Source organism: Panthera onca, chromosome E3 (genome assembly GCF_046562875.1).
Source record: "Panthera onca isolate mPanOnc1 chromosome E3, mPanOnc1 haplotype 2, whole genome shotgun sequence".
NCBI classification, from domain to species: Eukaryota; Metazoa; Chordata; class Mammalia; order Carnivora; family Felidae; genus Panthera; species Panthera onca.
Window position 1 is genome coordinate 40673769 of NC_138354.1, and position 16091 is coordinate 40689859.

At 67.3% G+C, this 16091-nt stretch overlaps 2 protein-coding genes across 2 annotated transcripts; one reads left to right on the forward strand and one right to left on the reverse strand.

The window, feature by feature from the left end:
- The first annotated feature begins 455 nt into the window (after positions 1-455).
- Positions 456-7941, forward strand: CCDC154 (coiled-coil domain containing 154). The gene is made up of 19 exons (XM_081791587.1): positions 456-655; positions 785-861; positions 1166-1430; positions 1530-1719; positions 1816-1862; positions 2141-2236; positions 2674-2797; positions 4243-4344; positions 4424-4552; positions 4631-4758; positions 5001-5127; positions 5210-5347; positions 5806-5880; positions 6269-6388; positions 6476-6552; positions 6796-6913; positions 7192-7278; positions 7515-7702; positions 7798-7941. Exons 1-19 carry the CDS (start codon positions 456-458, stop codon positions 7922-7924), a joined length of 2415 nt encoding a protein of 804 aa, XP_081647713.1. The 3' UTR covers positions 7925-7941.
- A 458-nt stretch (positions 7942-8399) lies between these two features.
- Positions 8400-11349, reverse strand: PERCC1 (proline and glutamate rich with coiled coil 1). Its single transcript, XM_060648027.3, has 2 exons — positions 10517-11349; positions 8400-9428 (listed from the first exon to the last, which is right to left on the reverse strand). Exon 2 carries the CDS (start codon positions 9380-9382, stop codon positions 8618-8620), a length of 765 nt encoding a protein of 254 aa, XP_060504010.3. The 5' UTR covers positions 9383-9428; positions 10517-11349; the 3' UTR covers positions 8400-8617.
- Positions 11350-16091: the final 4742 nt, after the last annotated feature.

The window sequence follows — 16091 nt, forward strand, 5'->3', positions numbered from 1 at the left end:
CACCGCGCCGGGCCGGGAGGACCTGGCGTGGGAGAGTGTGGACGACCGGGCAGGGGGAGCACCGCGCCGGGCCGGGAGGACCTGGCGTGGGAGAGTGTGGACGACCGGGCAGGGGGAGCACCGCGCCGGGCTGGGAGGACCTGGCGTGGGAGAGTGTGGACGACTGGGCAGGGGGAGCACAGAACTGGGCTTGGAGCACCTGGCGTGGGAGTGTGTGCATGTCGTGGTTTGCGTTGACGACATGAACCGGCCGCACGTTCGTCACGTGGGATTAAATAAAATGCACCATGGAAACGCTGCAGCCGCCTCTGTTTGCTTTCTTACTGTGGTCGCGAGCATCCTGGAGCCCGCGCGCAGGCCGCGCCTGTGGCCCGCACCCTCTCCTGCTCCGGCCGCGTGCCTCTGCCTGTTCTATCTGTCCCGGACAACCCCTTCTCTGACCGGCTGGCCGGAGAATGCCCCCGCCTGTCCCTCCCACCCGGGGCCCGCTGGGGTCCCTGCTCCTGACCCACAGGCCAGCAGCCACTCCCTGCCCTGGCCCTGGCCGGCTGAATGGTGCCCTCTCGGGTCTTTCTGGGAACAGGCAGTTGGGAAGGCCTTGCCGGGAGAGTCGAGGGCCCGGGTTCCACTGGCAGTTGGGCCGTGACGTGCGAAGGTTCTGGTGACGAAAAGACGGTTCCGGGAGAGGCCCTGCTGCCGTGTGGCTCTTGTCTACCTTGCTGTTGGATCGGAAGGAGAGACGCGAGGGTGGGTGCCCCCCGAGGCCTTCCCTGCCTCCGTCCAGCCGCCCTGGTGCGAGGCCCGGGGCCTCTGGGCAGCGGCTGAGGCCACGGACGGTGGTTGCCGGTGAAGCCGTGTCGGGTGAGCCTGGTACCAACGGGGCCGAGCCAGGAGGGCAGGAGTGTGGGCCACCCAGGACGGCACCAATTCCTTGACCCCTCAGGTCGGCTCGCTGCCCGGGGGCTCCCTCTGGAACTGGGCAGGCAGAGCACTGCCCTGTTGTTTCCGCTGCCTAGTGCCGTGTGTCCTCAGGCTCCGGTCTCTCGGGGGCAGCGCGAGCCGAGCCCAGCCGGGGCTGCGCTGGGTGACTCAGCTGGACGGGTGGAGGTGAGCGCAGTGGACACTGAGCTCAGCGGACAGGGATTTGAGGCCCTGTTATCCTGAGCTCCACCTGGGGGCCTTCGCCGGCCCAGAGGTCGCCTTCTTACAGAGCTGGCCGCTAGCCACCCCTTATCCGGGGCTTCGCCCCCCTCTCAGGCGAGCACCATCACCCTGGGGGACCTGGGGCTCTCCCTGGAGGAGGAGCTGGCCAGCCCCGGGCTCTTGAGTCTGGAGGAGATCTCCGAGAGGTATGAGTCCAGCCACCTGGCGTCTGCCACGTCTGTCCCCGAGCAGGATCCCCCTAAGCCCTGGAAGCAGCTGGAGCAGTGGTGAGCCCGTGTGGAGCCGGGGAGGGAGAGCCACGCTGCCTACCGCCCCCACCCCCTGGCACACGCGGCCCGACTCAGCCTGCTCCTCGCCCTGGCCAGGGTGGCCGACCTGCAGGCCGAGGTGGTGTCCCTGCGGGAACACAGGGACCGCTGTGAGCCGGCCATGCTGAGCCTGCTCCGGGAAGTGCTCCGGCTGCGGGCCTGCGTGAAACTGCAGGACTCCGAGCTGAAGAAGCTTCAGCAGGACCTACGGCGGGTGGCCCGGGCCCCCGAGAAGGAGGCCCTCGAGGTCAGCTGCCCGCCGTCCGCACCCACGGGCGGGGCTCCCCGGCCCCTGTGGGTGCCGGCCGTGCTGTGAGGCTCAGCCTGCCCTTCCTCCTTCCAGTTCCCTAGCCCCCAGAACCAGACCCAGATGCAGGCCCTGGACAGGAGGTACCCCACACCGATGGCCTGGGCCCCAGCGGGGAGGTCAGGGGCTTTGGGAAAGCGGTGGCTGGGGCGGGAACCTGGGGTCCTGGTCGCCTCGCTCTGGTAAGCAGCGTGTATCCACGGCCCAGCCCGAGAAGTCTGGGTTTGCGTGGGCCGTGGCACCTGCAGAGAGAAGGGCGGGAGACCCGTTGCCGGGGCCCCTGGGCCGGGACCTGAACCCCAAAGGCGGCCAGGAGGGCGGGCCAGGAAGGCCCCAGGCAGAAGTGGCTCTTGCGTGCCAGGCTGGTGGAGGTCCGGGAAGCCCTGACACAGGTCCGGAGGAAGCAGGCGCTCCAGGACTCTGAGCGGAAGGACACCGAGCAGGAGGCCAGCCTCAGGTGGGCCCCGCCTGCCTCCCTCCTTGGGGGCCGGCTCTGAACTTCCCACGTGTGGTCACGTGGGTAGGAGGCACCGAGGCAGGGAAGGCGACCCCTGGCCCTTGGTGCCACGCTGCTGGTCGACGGGGTGGGGGGCTCGGGCCCCCCTGGACCCTCTGTGGGGAAAAGAGAGTTAGGTCCAGAATCCCTACCGCTCTCTTCCCCATCAGTCACACTCATCCAAGCCGCTGTCACGTCCCCGCATGGGTACGCGGAAGTCAGCGGCTTATCCTTGTCTGTGTTTGCCCAGGTGGCCTGTAGGTCAGCCTGGGCCCCCCGGACGCAGGCCTGGCCTCGAGAGGGACTCTCAGTGTCCGGAGGCCCCGAAAAGTTCACGGTAGCCCCACAGCCAGGCCCTCTGGCCGGCCGGGCTGCCGTGACCCTCGCCGTTGCCCTAGGTTGGCCGAGCTGGCCGGGAGGCTGGAGCAGGAGGAACTGTCCCGGGAAGCGGCCTGCAGCGGTCTGCAGAAGAGCCAGGAGGAGGCGAGCCAGAGGGCAGACCTTGAGGTGGCCAAGGTGCAGGTACCAGGAGGGAGGCCGGGCCCGGGCAGCCAGGCGGGCCGCCACCAGGAGGGTCCGTCAGAAGAGACCGCTGCACCTGTAGCCCGTGTCCTCCCCGCCCACGTGACTGGGCCCACGTGGTCCCCCCACGGTCCCGCCCCGTCCGGTAGGTGGCCACCAGCCACAGGTGGCTTCTTCCGTGGAAATGAGCTAACACTTTAGGTCCCTCGGTCACGTGAGCCACGTTCCAGATGCCCAGTAGCCGCACGTGGCCCACGGCTGCCGATATGGGAAGCGCTGAGACCGAGCTCATCCTTCTGCACACATGACACCTCAGTGGCCCTGTCTTCGCCCCCGCCCCTCACCCCCCTCCTGTGACCAGCACCCGAATCGGGACATAGGACGTCGTAGCCCTGAAGCCCCTTCCTCGGCCATCTCCCGGCGTGGTCCCAGCCCTGGGCTGGTCAGGTGCCCCCGCTGCATGAGACCCTGGGAGGCAGGGCAGGGCACGGGAGGCACGTCTCCAGACCCAGCCTCTTCAGCTCTGCAAACAGAGACCGGGGCCTGCGCGGGCCAAGTGCTCCCAGCTGCTGCCCACATAGCTCGGCTGCCCAGCTTCGGTGGCCTCCCTTCCTCTGCCCTTCGGGAAGGCGGCGTCTTGGCCGCATCGAGACCCTGCCCACCGCTGCGGCCGGGAGCTCCGAGAGGCACTCACTGGCCCTCGGATTCCTGACGTGCCAGGCGGGCTCCAAGCGCCCGCGTCTTCCCCAAGCGCTCTCGGGTGCCCGGTCAGCAAACTGTGGCCTCCGCCTGCTTCTGCAAAGCCCACTCATTTACTGTCATTCGCTTCTGCTTTTGCGCTGTAACCACAGAGCGGACAGACTGAGGCACAGACCCTTGGCCTCTCACAGAGACCGTGTGCTGACCTGCTCCAGAGCGCCCCGTGTGCAGGGGCAAGGCTGGCGGGGCCCAGGGCACAGCTGCCTGCAGGGAGGAGGGGGCAGGAGCCTGGAGCTCAAGGGCGAAGTGCGTGTGCGGTCTATGCACACACGTCCCTGTGTGCGCACACGCGTGTGGATGTGTGCGAACGTGGAGGGCTGTCATACTTACTCGGCTTCCCGCACGGAGGCTCCCGGCTCAGGGTGCGATTCCCTGGGTGTGGCGTCTGGTGGTCACCACGAGCACCAAGTGTGTTCCGGACCCTGTAGACCCTTCACAGCCCTGGTGCCTGGCGCTCTGGGGGGAACACGTGGCCCCCACCCGCCCCACCGGCCTTCCTCGGGAGGGTGCGGTAGGCCCAGCTCTGCGAGGCTCGGGGGCAGTGGGGGACACAGGACCCAGACCCCCCTCTGTGATGGGCCCGGTTGGGCAAGAAAGCCAAGAAGTCCGAGATGGCAGGGGGGCCGGGGGCGGACGTGGCGAGGAGGGAGGTCCGACCCCATGGCGGCCGCGCTGACCCCCCGCAGGCCCAGGTGACCAAGCTCGGGGAGGAGATGAGCCTCCGCTTCCTCAAGAGAGAGGCCAAGCTGTGCGGCTTCCTGCAGAAGAGCTTCCTGGCCCTGGAGAAGGTGGGAGCCCGCGGGCCTGCGGCCGGGCCGGGCCCCCCACAGCCCCACTCACGGCGGGCGGGGGCGGGTCTCCCCACAGAGGATGAAGGTCTCGGAGAGCGCCCGGCTCAAGGCGGAGGGCGGCCTGCGGGAGGAGCTGGACAGCAGGTGGCGGGGGCTGCAGGAGCTGGCCGAGGAGCGCGTCCAGGCCCTGCAGGGGCAGCACGAGGTGCGCAGTAGGGGGGCAGGGGCTGGGGGTGGCCGGGCCGGGCCGGCCGCGCCTGGGCTCAGGGCCACTTGTGCACAGCAGCAGGAAGCACGCCGCCTCCTGGAGCAGTGCCGGGGCCTGGACAGGGCCGTGGTCCAGCTGACCAAGTTCGTACGGCAGAACCAGGTGTCCCTGAGCCGCATCCTCCTGGCCGAGCAGAAGGCCCGGTGGGTGTCCCAGCCCCTTCCTCCCCCCCGCCCCCGCTGATGGGGGCTCCCGTCCCGCCACGGAGGACTCAGCGTGCCCCAGTGTACACAGCCCCCGTCCTGGTGGGCCCTGTGACCCTTCTCTGCTCCCCGGGTCTCCCGGATGGTTCTGGAGCCCGCCGCCAGGCCCCCGCCTTGACCCAGCGCCTCGGCGGGCAGGCGGCCTCGGCTGAGGGGCGGTCTGTCTGGGCACCGACCCCCAGGGACGTCAAGGGGCACCTGGAGGAGACCCGGGCCGGGGAGCTGGCCACCTGCCTGCGGGAGAACCTGACAGCCGTGCAGCTGGCCGGGGAGCTGGCCCAGCGGGAGGTGCGCAGCGCGCTGGAGCTGGTGAGGGCCGCGGGGCCCGGGTCGGTCTCCCGGTGGGGCCCCCGCCTCCCCAGGTGCCCGCACTCAGCCCAGCGCCCCGCAGCAACGAGAGAAGAGCCAGGCCCTGGAGGTGTCGCTGGCCGAGCTGGAGACGCAGGTGAAGGACCTGAGTGACCACTTCCTGGCTCTGAGCTGGAGACTGGACCTGCAGGAGCAGACACTGAGCCTTCGGCTGAGCGAGGTGCGCGCGGAGCTGTGGGGGGTCACCTGCACCCCACCCCCAGCCCCAGCCATCCCCAGTGCCTGAGAAAGCAGGCCTGACAGGCGGTCCCAACCTCCCGCCCCTGCCCAGCTGCTGTCCACGAGGCCCATGGCGGCCCCGACCACAAAGCGGATTCCAGAGGGGCCGGCAAGGTGGCCTGGCCCTTGGGTTTTTTCCTCTTTCTAGTCACAGTGTCGTTGACCTTTAATTCCCACGCCCTAGAGTCCACCCTTGGAAAGGGTGGGGATCGCGGCTGCTCACGTATTCAGGGTTGGACAACCACCACGTAACTCGTAGATCCTTCCTGTCACCACAGAGGAAGCCCTGGTGTGGCTAGTGGTCACTCCCTACCCCGAGGCCCCTGGCGACCGCTGATCTGACGCCCGCCTCTGCGGATTTGCTTGTTCTGGACGTTTCCTATAAATGCTTCCATACAGTGTGTGACCGGCTTATCTTTTCTTCCGCTGATGGACGCCGCACCGCCCCCTGGTCTGGCCACGGAAGGCGCTGCTGTGAATACACGTCCACCCTTCCACTATGGGGCGGGGCCCCCCAAGCCTCCCAAGGCCACATGTCCACCCTTCTGCTATGGGGCGGGGCCCCCCAGCCCTCCCGAGACCCCTCCCCTGCAGGTGTGGGCAGGCTGCCCGTTGTGCCCTTGCTGACTGACTCCTGGTGGGCTCGGGGCCAAGCCAGGCCTCCTTCTTCCGGATATGGCTCTGCCCAGCCTGGGGGCCCTGCCCGGGGTCCCCGGGTCCCTGGAGAGTGGCTGTGTGCAGACCGGGTGGACGAACTCAGAGTCGGCCCCCTCCGGAGCTCTCTGCTGCCTGGGTTCAACTCTGGCTCCAGTGGGCCCCGTCCATCCATCTGTCCCCCCTCCCTGTCCCCGCTGTGTCCTAGGCAAAGAGAGAGTGGGAAGGCTCAGAGCAGAAATCCCTGGAGGGCCTGGTCCGCTGTCAGAAGGAGGCTGAGGAGCACCTGAGGGAGGTGCGGGAGCGAGTGGACAGCCTGCCACGGCAGGTGGGTGAAGACCGGGTGCCCCGCCTCCCCCCTCCCCCCACCCTGCTGTGCCGCCCCGGCTGCCCGCCTACCTTGCCTCTGCTGCAGATAGAGGCCGTGTCCGACAAGTGCGTCCTCCACAAGAGCGACTCAGACCTCAAGATCTCGGCCGAGGGCAAGGCCAGGTGAGGCCCCAGCTCCTGGCCTCAGAACGGCCCTGCTGCCTCCACAAGTCTCCTACTCCCACAGCCCCTCGCACCTCCCCAGCTCTGCGCTTGGCCCCACCGGGTGCAGCCCACACACATCCTCCACTGGGCCTTCTGTCACCCACTGGGGTCCCCCCAGTTCCCGCTGGAGGGGTGGCAAAGCTGGGCGCCCCCTCACGCCCTGGGCCTGGGACCCCCGCCCAGAGCCTCCTGTTCCTACAGGGAGTTCGAGGTCGGGGCCGTGCGGCAGGAGCTGGCCTCTCTGCTGTCCTCTGTTCAGCTGCTCAGGGAGGGCAACCCCGGGCGTAAGATCGCGGAGATCCAGGGCAAACTGGTCACGGTACCCCTGAGCCCCTGTGCCCATCACACTCGGCAGAGGGGCCCCCAGGGAGGCCCCAGAACCAAGACACCCTGAGCGGGGACACCTGTCCAGAGTCCCCAGACGCTGGGCTGCCAGCAATCACGGTGACAGGCGCCGGCTGAACCCTGGACTGAGTGACGCGCCCCAGATCCCACATGTCACGGGCCAGCTCCTGCCTGAGTGACGGGGGGACAGGGGTAGGGGCCAGCCTCAGGCCCGAGGGTTCGCCCCGCCCAACAGACGAGGGCCGTGTTTAGTTTCAGAACCAAATAATGAAACTGGAGAACAGCATCCAAGACAACAAGACCATCCAGAACCTCAAGTTTAATACAGAAACCAAGCTGGTGAGAGAGGTGGCCCCTCCGTGGACCCTGCCCCCCTCCCCCCTCCCCGGCACAACCTCTGGCTTTGTGGCCTTCCCCATGTCTGTCCATCTGCGTGTCTGGCCTGAGCGGGGTTTCCCGGTAGATAAGACCCTGGTTTGTCCAGAGGGAGATAAATCCCGTCTGCTGTCGGGCCCCCTGTGGCCAGATTCCTGCATTCCCGCACTGGCCCCTCCTCACGGTGCCCTTGTCCACAGCGCGCGGAGGAGTTGGCCAGCCTGCGTGAGAGCTTCGTGCGGCTGTGGAGTGAGGAGGGCCCGTGGGCGCTGACGCTGGGCAGCAGGAGGGTCCTCAGGTCCCTGGTGAGGCAGCGGTTTTTCATCAAGGACGCGGCCCCCGGAGAGGCGGTCCCCATGAACTGCTGGGGCTTGTATCAGGCCGTGAGGTGGGCAGGGAAGCCGCCCTCTGGAGACCCCTCCAGGTCAGGGTGGTGCCGGGGAGGCCCCGAGGTCAGCAGGCGTGAGCCGCGTCTCCCGGCAGGTGGCTGCAGTGGAAGGAGGTCCTCGTGAGCCGGGTGGCGCAGCGGAGGGCGAGCGCGGTCTCGGAGAGGTCCCTCTGCCAGGAGCCCGTCTGCACGCTCACTTCCGCGTCCCTTTCCCGGAAATAAATGTGCCAGCTCCTGTTGCTGTCGGAGTCCAGAGTCCCCTCCCCCAGGAGTGCGAGCCCAGTGAGCCCTCCACCCAGGGCTTTCCTGGGCCTTCCTGCCGACGGCCGTGGCGTCCCGGGGCCCCAGTCACTCACTGCAGGCCTCCTTGAGGGCCAGCTGGCCCGGGTCTGGGGTCCCCTGGGTCACGCCCGCGCGGTGGCCAGCACAAGAAGCAGCTCCCCCTGCCCCGATCTGGGGAGCGAATGTCGCGTTTGCTCCCTCGCTCGGGGAGCGCCCTTTCTTCCCGCCTCCAAGGAGGCCCTCGCTCTTCCCACGTGGCTGGCCCTGCCACCTGCCTCGGGGCCTCAAGGAGGGGCAGCCCCAGGGCCGGGTGGGTGGGCAGGTGGTGGGAACAGCTGCCCTTTGTTGCCCACCTGGGGCCTCAGGGATGTCTGGGTGGCGAACAGCCTCGCCCAGAGCCAGGCACAGTGTGTAGACCCCCTGAGCACATGACCTCTGAGGGGCTGCGGCTCCTGCCCGGGGGGCCTCTGCTGGGGGCCGACTCCCTGGGCCTGCCAAGTCCCGACCTGAGCTGGCTCGTTCTGCTGGCTGCCACCATGGTTGGGGGGCCCCAGGGGCTCCTCCGAGAGAGCAGTGACAGTCCAGACGCCTGCTGCTCCGGCCCGCCCCCCACCCCCGACCCCGGCCCACTCGCTAGGCCTCGGCCAGCTGCACCCCATCCAGGGTCTGGGGGCCTCCGCCGGGCAGTTCGGGGCCGGTCTCCGCAGACCAGCTGGCCAGCAGGTCGCTGAAGTCGGGCGTGCCGGGGCGGAGCAGGCCCAGGGGGCCGGGCGCCGGCTCCTCCCAGAAGGAGACCGGCAGCTTCCTCTGGGTCATGGGGACGATGTGGCCGTACTTGCGCTCCAGCCGTAGCCGGCGGCCGGCCGGGGCCCCGGGCCCTGAGTACTGCCGCAGCCCGTAGTCAAAGAGCTCGGCCAGGGGCCCCAGCCCGCGTGCCTGCCCCTCGGGACCCCTCGGGGAGAGGACACCGGGCTCCATAGCCTCCTCGCCACCGGGGGGCCCACCCGGAGCCCGGTTCACCAGGTCAGCACAGCGGAGGCCCTGGGCTGAGCTGTCGTCCTCACGGATGTCACGGGTGTCCAGGTCCTGCCCCCTGTCCTTGCGGCCAAAGTACCGCTGGATGTCGCCACTGATGAGCTCGGAGAAGCGCAGCAGCTGCAGGGGGTTCTCGGGGCTGCTGGGACCCCGGGGGGCTGCTTCTGGGGCCCAGTCTGAGGCCTGGGGGGCTGGGCTGCGGCCCTCTGGCCCCGCCCCCTCCAGCTCCTCCTCCCCCTCCTCCCCCTCCTCCTCCTCCTCCTCAGAAGTCTCTTGGGGCTCCGGGTCTGAGGGCAGGAAGGGCCCGTGGGTGGGCAGGGGCAGCCGGAAGTCGCAAAGAGGCCGGATCACTCCTGCGGCCATCTCCTCAAGGCCCGAGCTTCTGGGGCCTCTGGGGCAGCAGGTGCAGCTGGGGAGAGAGGCGGAGAGAGCACAGGTCAACCATCAGGTCCCCAGGCCTTGCAGCCACACTGGTGCTTACAGAGGGTGTCATGCTCAGAAGCTGGTGAGGTTCACAGAGAGCCTGGGACCGTGGGCACTGTGGGCGGTGGGCATCGCAGGGGTGGGGAACAGGAAGCTAAGGGATGTAGAGGTGGCTCTGCTGGGACCGTGGAGATGGGGCAGGTGGCAGGCGAGGGGAGTGCCAGCCCAGGGGAGCAGAGCCCTGGTCCCAGCATGGAATCGCCCTGGCTCTTGATGGGACAGGCCCGCCGAGGTGGCATCTACCCAGGTGCTGACAGGGGGGCCCCCAAGATGCCCACACTGAGCCCGGGAGCTGGGCCTGACGGCCTCGACCAGCCTGCTGGGTCCAGGGCCCAGAGCCCTTATGGTTTCGGGGGGCCTCGGGGGCTTAGGGGAGGCTCAGAGCTGGGCGCTGTTTCTCCCATGCTGTCTGATGGGTCCCAGGTTTTCATCTGTCTGGTCCCTGCCCGGGCACCTGGGGTTTGGCAGGGTCAGCAGGTCAGCAGGAGGCAGGGAAGGTGTGGGGTGGGAGTTTGAGGAGGTGGGGGGGGGGGAGGTGCTGGCCCTCCCTGGCCTGATGCCAAAGGGGGTTGACTCTGAGCTTTGGAGCGGTCACCCCCCGGGGGGTGGTGCCCTCACAGCGGGCAGGCAGGTGGTGAGTCCTTTTGCCTCCTGGCAAAGCACAGAAAGGGAGGGTGACGTGGGGAGAGGGAGAAGGGGGTCCCCAGGTGGTCAGAACCCTCACCCCAGGGAGGCTGGGTGTCACTCAGGGTCAGGCCAGCCTGGGGAGGGCAGGGGCCATGCTGTGCTGTGGCTCCTCCCTGCCAGGGGTCCCGTGGCCCCAGCTTGGGCTCCTTGGGCTCCTCCTCCTTCAGCCGCACCCCTGTGCCTCAGCGCCGCCCTCCCCCCCCCCCCAACCGACCTCCATGGCCCCTGGTGGGTGGTCCCCACAGCCCACTTGGCGGGAAGGGCCCGCAGCCTTCCCGGGGAGGGGGGGGAGGCCACATCCCGCCCGCCACCCGGTGGGGCTCCTACCTGGAGGCCTGCAGCTCCCGCGGGGCGGGCCCGCCTCCACCTGGGCTCCAACATTTATAGCTGCGCTCCGAGGCCGGCCGGGCTGGCAAATATTTGGCGACTGCATTGTCATCGCAGACTGGGCAAATAGAGCCCGTTTGCTTTAGCGCCCGGCAACCAGGGCCCCGCGGGGGGAGCCTCAACCTGCCCGGGGACCGTGGAGTGTTTGCCGCAGGCCCAGCTGGCTCACACCCGGGCCGAGGGCCCTTATCTCCGCCACCGACTGGGACCCGGACCAAGCTTTGTCAAATAGGCGGAAAATTAAATTTCATGCTATTTTGACTTCTGGAGTAGCCCTTCTCCAGCGCACATCCTGCCCGGGCAGTTCTCTGGGTAAACGGTGCTGCAGGCCAGCAGAGGAAGCTGCGGGACCACCAGCCCCCGTGGTGGCCTCAAGCGGGGGCCCCCTGGAACCCCCACTCAGCCCCCTCTAACCGCCAGGCCTTGCTGGCCCTGTGAACAGTCTCAACCCTCCCCCAGCAGGACCCCCGGGGGCCCCACATCCCGGCCCCCTCCCCCGGCTCCTATGTCCCACAGCTGCAGGCGTGTCCCTGCCCCACCCCCGACACAGGGCTTCACCCCCAGGGTCCAAGCTGAGATGACCACTCTTTCCCTGGTGCTAAGCTTTTTTCTGGGGGGCTTGGCGCCCACCCCACTGCACCCCCACCGTGGAGCGTGCTCCTCCCCTCGGGTTACACCATCAGCAGGCCCCCAGGGGGACTGCGTGTGGTGCTCCCCAAGTGTCCGGGGGCCCCCCCGTAGTCAGTCACCCAAACTGCAGGTGTTGTCCAGGTGGGAACCCGTGCCACACTTCTCCCCCACCGTCTGCTGCGGCGCTCCTTGGTGGTGACTGAGTCCCGGCAGCCTCTGCCGCCATCCACACAGGGCCACGTCCCAGTTCCTCTCTCACAAGGACGCCCATCGTTGGATTCGGGGGCCACTGGGCTGCAGTCTGACCTCATATTCGTAACATCTGCAAAGACCCTATTTCCACGTCAGGTTCCCTTCCGAGGTTCCGGTGGGCCAGATGCAGCCTCTGCCGGGTGCTTTGCTCCCCTGGAGCACCCCCCACACTGCCTGCTGGGAGGACTCCAGGGTCCCGTCCGCCACGGCTCAAAGCCACCACTGCTTGTGGGCCAGCCAGGTTCTGAGCACAGGACAGCGGCCCCCTCCCACCCCGGCGTGCACCCGGCCCCTGATGTCCCTTCCAGCTCCCTGGGAGGGTCACGATGCCCTCCCGTCCTCCCCGGGCCCTTGGCCTCCGCTCCTGGCTCCGTTCCCTTCAGGCAGGGGACAGCCCCCGTCCCACCCAGTGGCACCCCGTTACACACGGGGTGTGGGCACAGACCCAGGCCTTTCCTGCAAGTGGGGGCCGTGGGTGATTGCTGCCGGTCATCTCTAGAGCACCTGGAGGGCCCAGTGCAGGAGCCCCTGGTCAGAACCCCCAGCTCTGGGGGACTCAGGGAAATGAAGCCATCCCCCCGGGCCAGGCCGGTGACTTGTAAGGGGCAGACCTACGGAGCTGCCAGCATCCCGCAAGCAGGTGGTTCACCGGAGGCAGGGCCCCTACGCGTGCCAGGGGAAGGCCGCAGGCCTCCCTACGGCCTGTGTTCACTGACGGGGTTGAAGCCAGGCCCCGGGCGGTCTGTGTCGTGAGTCCAGTCTACGTTTGGACCTCAGTCTGCTGTGGGGTGGCCCAGCACAGTCCAGCAGCAGCCCTCTGGGAGAGCCCAGGACCCCAGGGAGGGGCTCACCAGGTGTCCAGACTGGAGCCGCAGTGTCCCCTGTAGCTCGTCGGGAAGGACTGGGGCCCGGGCCCTGGAAGGGGGTCAGCTGGTGCCGGCGCCCACCGCCCTCAGTTGACCAAGGTGGGCCGCGGGGACCCGAGGGGAGTGCCGTCTGGGTGGAGCCTCCAGTCCTCATGGGCGCCCTGCCCCAGGCTCTGAGCAAGGTGAGGCGGGGCCCTGCCCTCGAGGAAGTCCCAGCCCTTGTGACCAGCCCAGGCTTCACGAAGGAGGCCAATTGCTTGGCAACGATGGGACCACAGCTCACTCGGCCATGGGAAGCACAGGGGATCCAGCAGAGAGGACAGCCTGGAAAGGCCCAGGCCACAGGGAGCTGGCACTCCCATGGCTGGCTGGCCCCACGGACAGCCCTGCCGTCATCCCCGGGCTACTGTGGGCATGTCACTCCACATGGCAAAGAGACCCTGCTGACGTGATTGTGGATGATCCTGTGGGTCCAGGGTCATCGCGGGGGCCCTATAAGAGAGGAAGCTCAGGGCTGGAAGGGGAGACGTGACCACAGAAGCAGGGTCACTGCCGGCTTTGAAGGTGGAACGTAGGGGCCTCAAATCCGGGAAACGCAAGCAAACGGCTCTCCCCTGCAGGCACCTGGATCGGGGGCCGTTTTGGACTTGCGGCCCCCAGGACAGCACGCTAGTCACCAGCGCTGTTCTGAGCCCCTCTGCCTGGGCTCAGCAACCACGGGACGCTCACGGCCGGAAGCATGGGCTGGAAAGTGGGGTTGGGTGTTGTGCAGGGCCTCCTGGCGGGCAGGGGAGCTGGGCCCTTCCTCCCGGCCACAGGAGGCCCAGGCCGCCTGGGCCCTCAGCCATGCCCTCTGTGGCCGGAACAAATCTCAATGTGCGGATGGGCCCATGAGGGTCACCACCGCCACCCCCCCCCCCCCCCCCCGCCACCCAGGGCCCACTCCTTCCTGATGGCCCTGTTTCCCTCCACCCCACAGGCCTACTTCTGCATCCTGGCCTCTGGCGCAGGCCCCTGGTCAGTGGAGCTGGGGCTTTGACGGAGGCTTCGGGTCCTGCAGGGGGCCTGGCGAGGGGATGTCCACTAATGGCAGCCGTGGAAGACAGTCCACAATCAGCCAGCCCTGTCTTTCTCTGCTGGCATTATCTCAATGCTCTATTTCTGCCTGACCAGAGACCACGGAGGACCCCTAGCCTAAGAGGGAGAATTTTAGAGCAGGGGAGACACCGGAGCAGTTAAAGGTTTGGGACGAGGAACCTGGGCAGCACAGCACGGGGCGGGCATCTGGGCCGGAGGCTGGAGTGCAGGGAGGGCGCAGCTGCGCTAGTCCCAGCAATCAATGACAGGGCCCCACAAAGCACAGCCTGAGGGGGTGAAGGTGTGGGACAGGCGTGAGGGGTTTAAGAAGCAGATCTGAGGTCTTAGTAGGGGTGTCCGTGAATTAGCCAGACCCTTGCTGCTCCCGAGTCTGAGCCACGTTCAAGATGAACCCAGGAGTCCGCGAGTGGAGGCTGAACTCCAGCTTTTGTTACTGGCAAGGCTGGGTTGGGGCGCGACAGTCTGGGGGGACCCTGGCCTGGGTCAGTGGACACACTTTCCCAGAATCACTGCCCACACATGTCTACCCTGGTGTTGGGTGGCCAGGGCCAGGCCGAGTGGCATGGGGGGTCGCAAGCCCCCGGCTGCCCACTGGGACCCCTGGAGTGGGGCCGGGGACTGATGCGCTCAGGCTGCCGGGCTTGGACCCCAGCACGTGTCCCAGCACCTGCTCCCCGCCGGCCCCGCTGTGGGCAGCGTCAGGCCTTACGGACCTCTGTGCCCCCGCTGCCCCCGTGGTCAGGCCTCGGTCCCCGGGGGAAAGGCCCCGCTCTTCCTAAGGCGTGGGTCTGCCTGCCCCCACGCGCCTCATATAGATCGTCCTGGCGAAAATCAATAACCCCAATATGTCAGCTCGCAGGCGGCCTCCGGTGAACCAGTCTTGTCCTCAGGCCCACGAGGGCTGGGCCTCCCCGCCCATTAGCGGGACATTAGGCCCCGGAGAGGTTTCTCTGTGTGCTTTGAGATAATGAAGGCCCAGGTGTTGGTTTACGCTCTGACAGGGGAGGGGGGGCTCGAACCCGAGCAGGCAGCGCCGGCACCCGGCCTGGCATGTCGGGGTCGTGGAGGAGAGGGCTCCAGACACACAGGGGCCCCCCAGACCCATCCGGTTGTGGCTCCACCGCGTCGGAGGGTCAAGGAGATCGCAGCATCTGCGGCCGTCGCTGCCCTCCAGCCACAGGCCACCGGGGCACACGGGTTGTTGAACAAGGCGGGCGTAAGCGGGAGTCAGGCCCACCGCGGGACGTGGTGTCTCGGTAGGAACACGTTGGCAGGGGCTGTGTGGGCCGAGGGGCTCTGCTCTGGGTCCGGAAGCAGGGTGACAGTGACCGCGCTGTCTCCCGGGGGCCGCCCCACAGAGCGCCACAAACGGGGTGGCCCAAGACACAGAAACCCCTCCTCTCGCAGTCTGGAGGCCAGAGTCTGAAGGGAAGGTGTCGGCAGGGCCGGCCCCTCGGACGGGCCCCGGGGAGAGTCAGTCCCAGGCCTCTCTCTCAGCTTCTGGCGTTGCTGGCGACCCTCGGTGCTCGTTGGCTTGGGGCCGCGTCGCTCCAGTCTCTGCCTGCCTCTTTGCATGGCCTCCCTCGTGTTTCTCTGTGTCTTTTCTCCTTTCCTCAGGGGGACACCGGTCCTTGGACGTAGGCCCCCCCTAAGATGATGTCATCTTAACTATATCTGCAAAGACCCCATTTCCAAATAAAATCCTTGCTGGAGATCAGGTGGATGTGAATTTGGGGGGACGTGGTTCAGCCCAGGAGGGCAACCTAATACATCTTCCCTAGAAGGAGGCAGCTGAGGCCCAGCCACAGCCGGAAAAGGACAGGGTCCGACCCACCCGCCGGGACAGGGGGACGTGTTTGAGTGTCCAGATGTGATTGCGGAAGGGTCCTGTTTTGTCGTGAGTCATCGTGGTTCTGGAGTGACCGGAGCCAGTGTTATCCCCTGAAATTGCTTATGTCCACCAGGAGACCCGCCCTGTGAGCACAAGGCCAGCTCCCCGAGATCAGGGGCTTCTGTCCTCTTAAGGCTTGGGGCGCCCGGGTGGCTCCGTCGGTTAAGCATTTGACTTCAGCTCCTGACCTGTGAGTTCCAGCCCCGCGTCGGGCTCTGTGCTGACAGCTCGGAGCCCGGAGCCTGTTTCGGATTCTGTGTCTCCCTCTCTCTCTGCCCCGCCCCCACTCACGCTCTTGCTCTCTCAAAAATAAATAAACATTAAAACAAAGAAAGACTCTACAGGAACTATGTCTTTTGCATAGTGCTTTCACCTACAATGGACACCGAGTGGCAGTAGGAAGAGGAGAAAGAGGAGGGGTCGTCTGGACACTCTGATTTGCTCATTCTTCATTGTGAGCAGGCACTCCCCCGCCCCCAGACCCCAGCCTCGAATGCCCCTCAGAACCCGGTGGCAGTAAGGGTGACCCCACTGCCTCAGGGCCGCAGGATGGAAGGGTGTTTCCAGGCCACCCCCTTATCAATCGTAGCTGTCCCAAGACCAGCCACAGACTCCCCAGGCACGGGACCAGTCCTCACAGCGGCCCGAGAAGGGCACGTGACACCCGTTTTACAAGTGAGGCTCGAGCGCTGAGGTCACCTGTCCAAGCTGTCTTGTTTTGTCACCCATCCAGGGCAGTCACCGAGACTGAGATGGGATTCGTGGCCCCTTGGAGGCT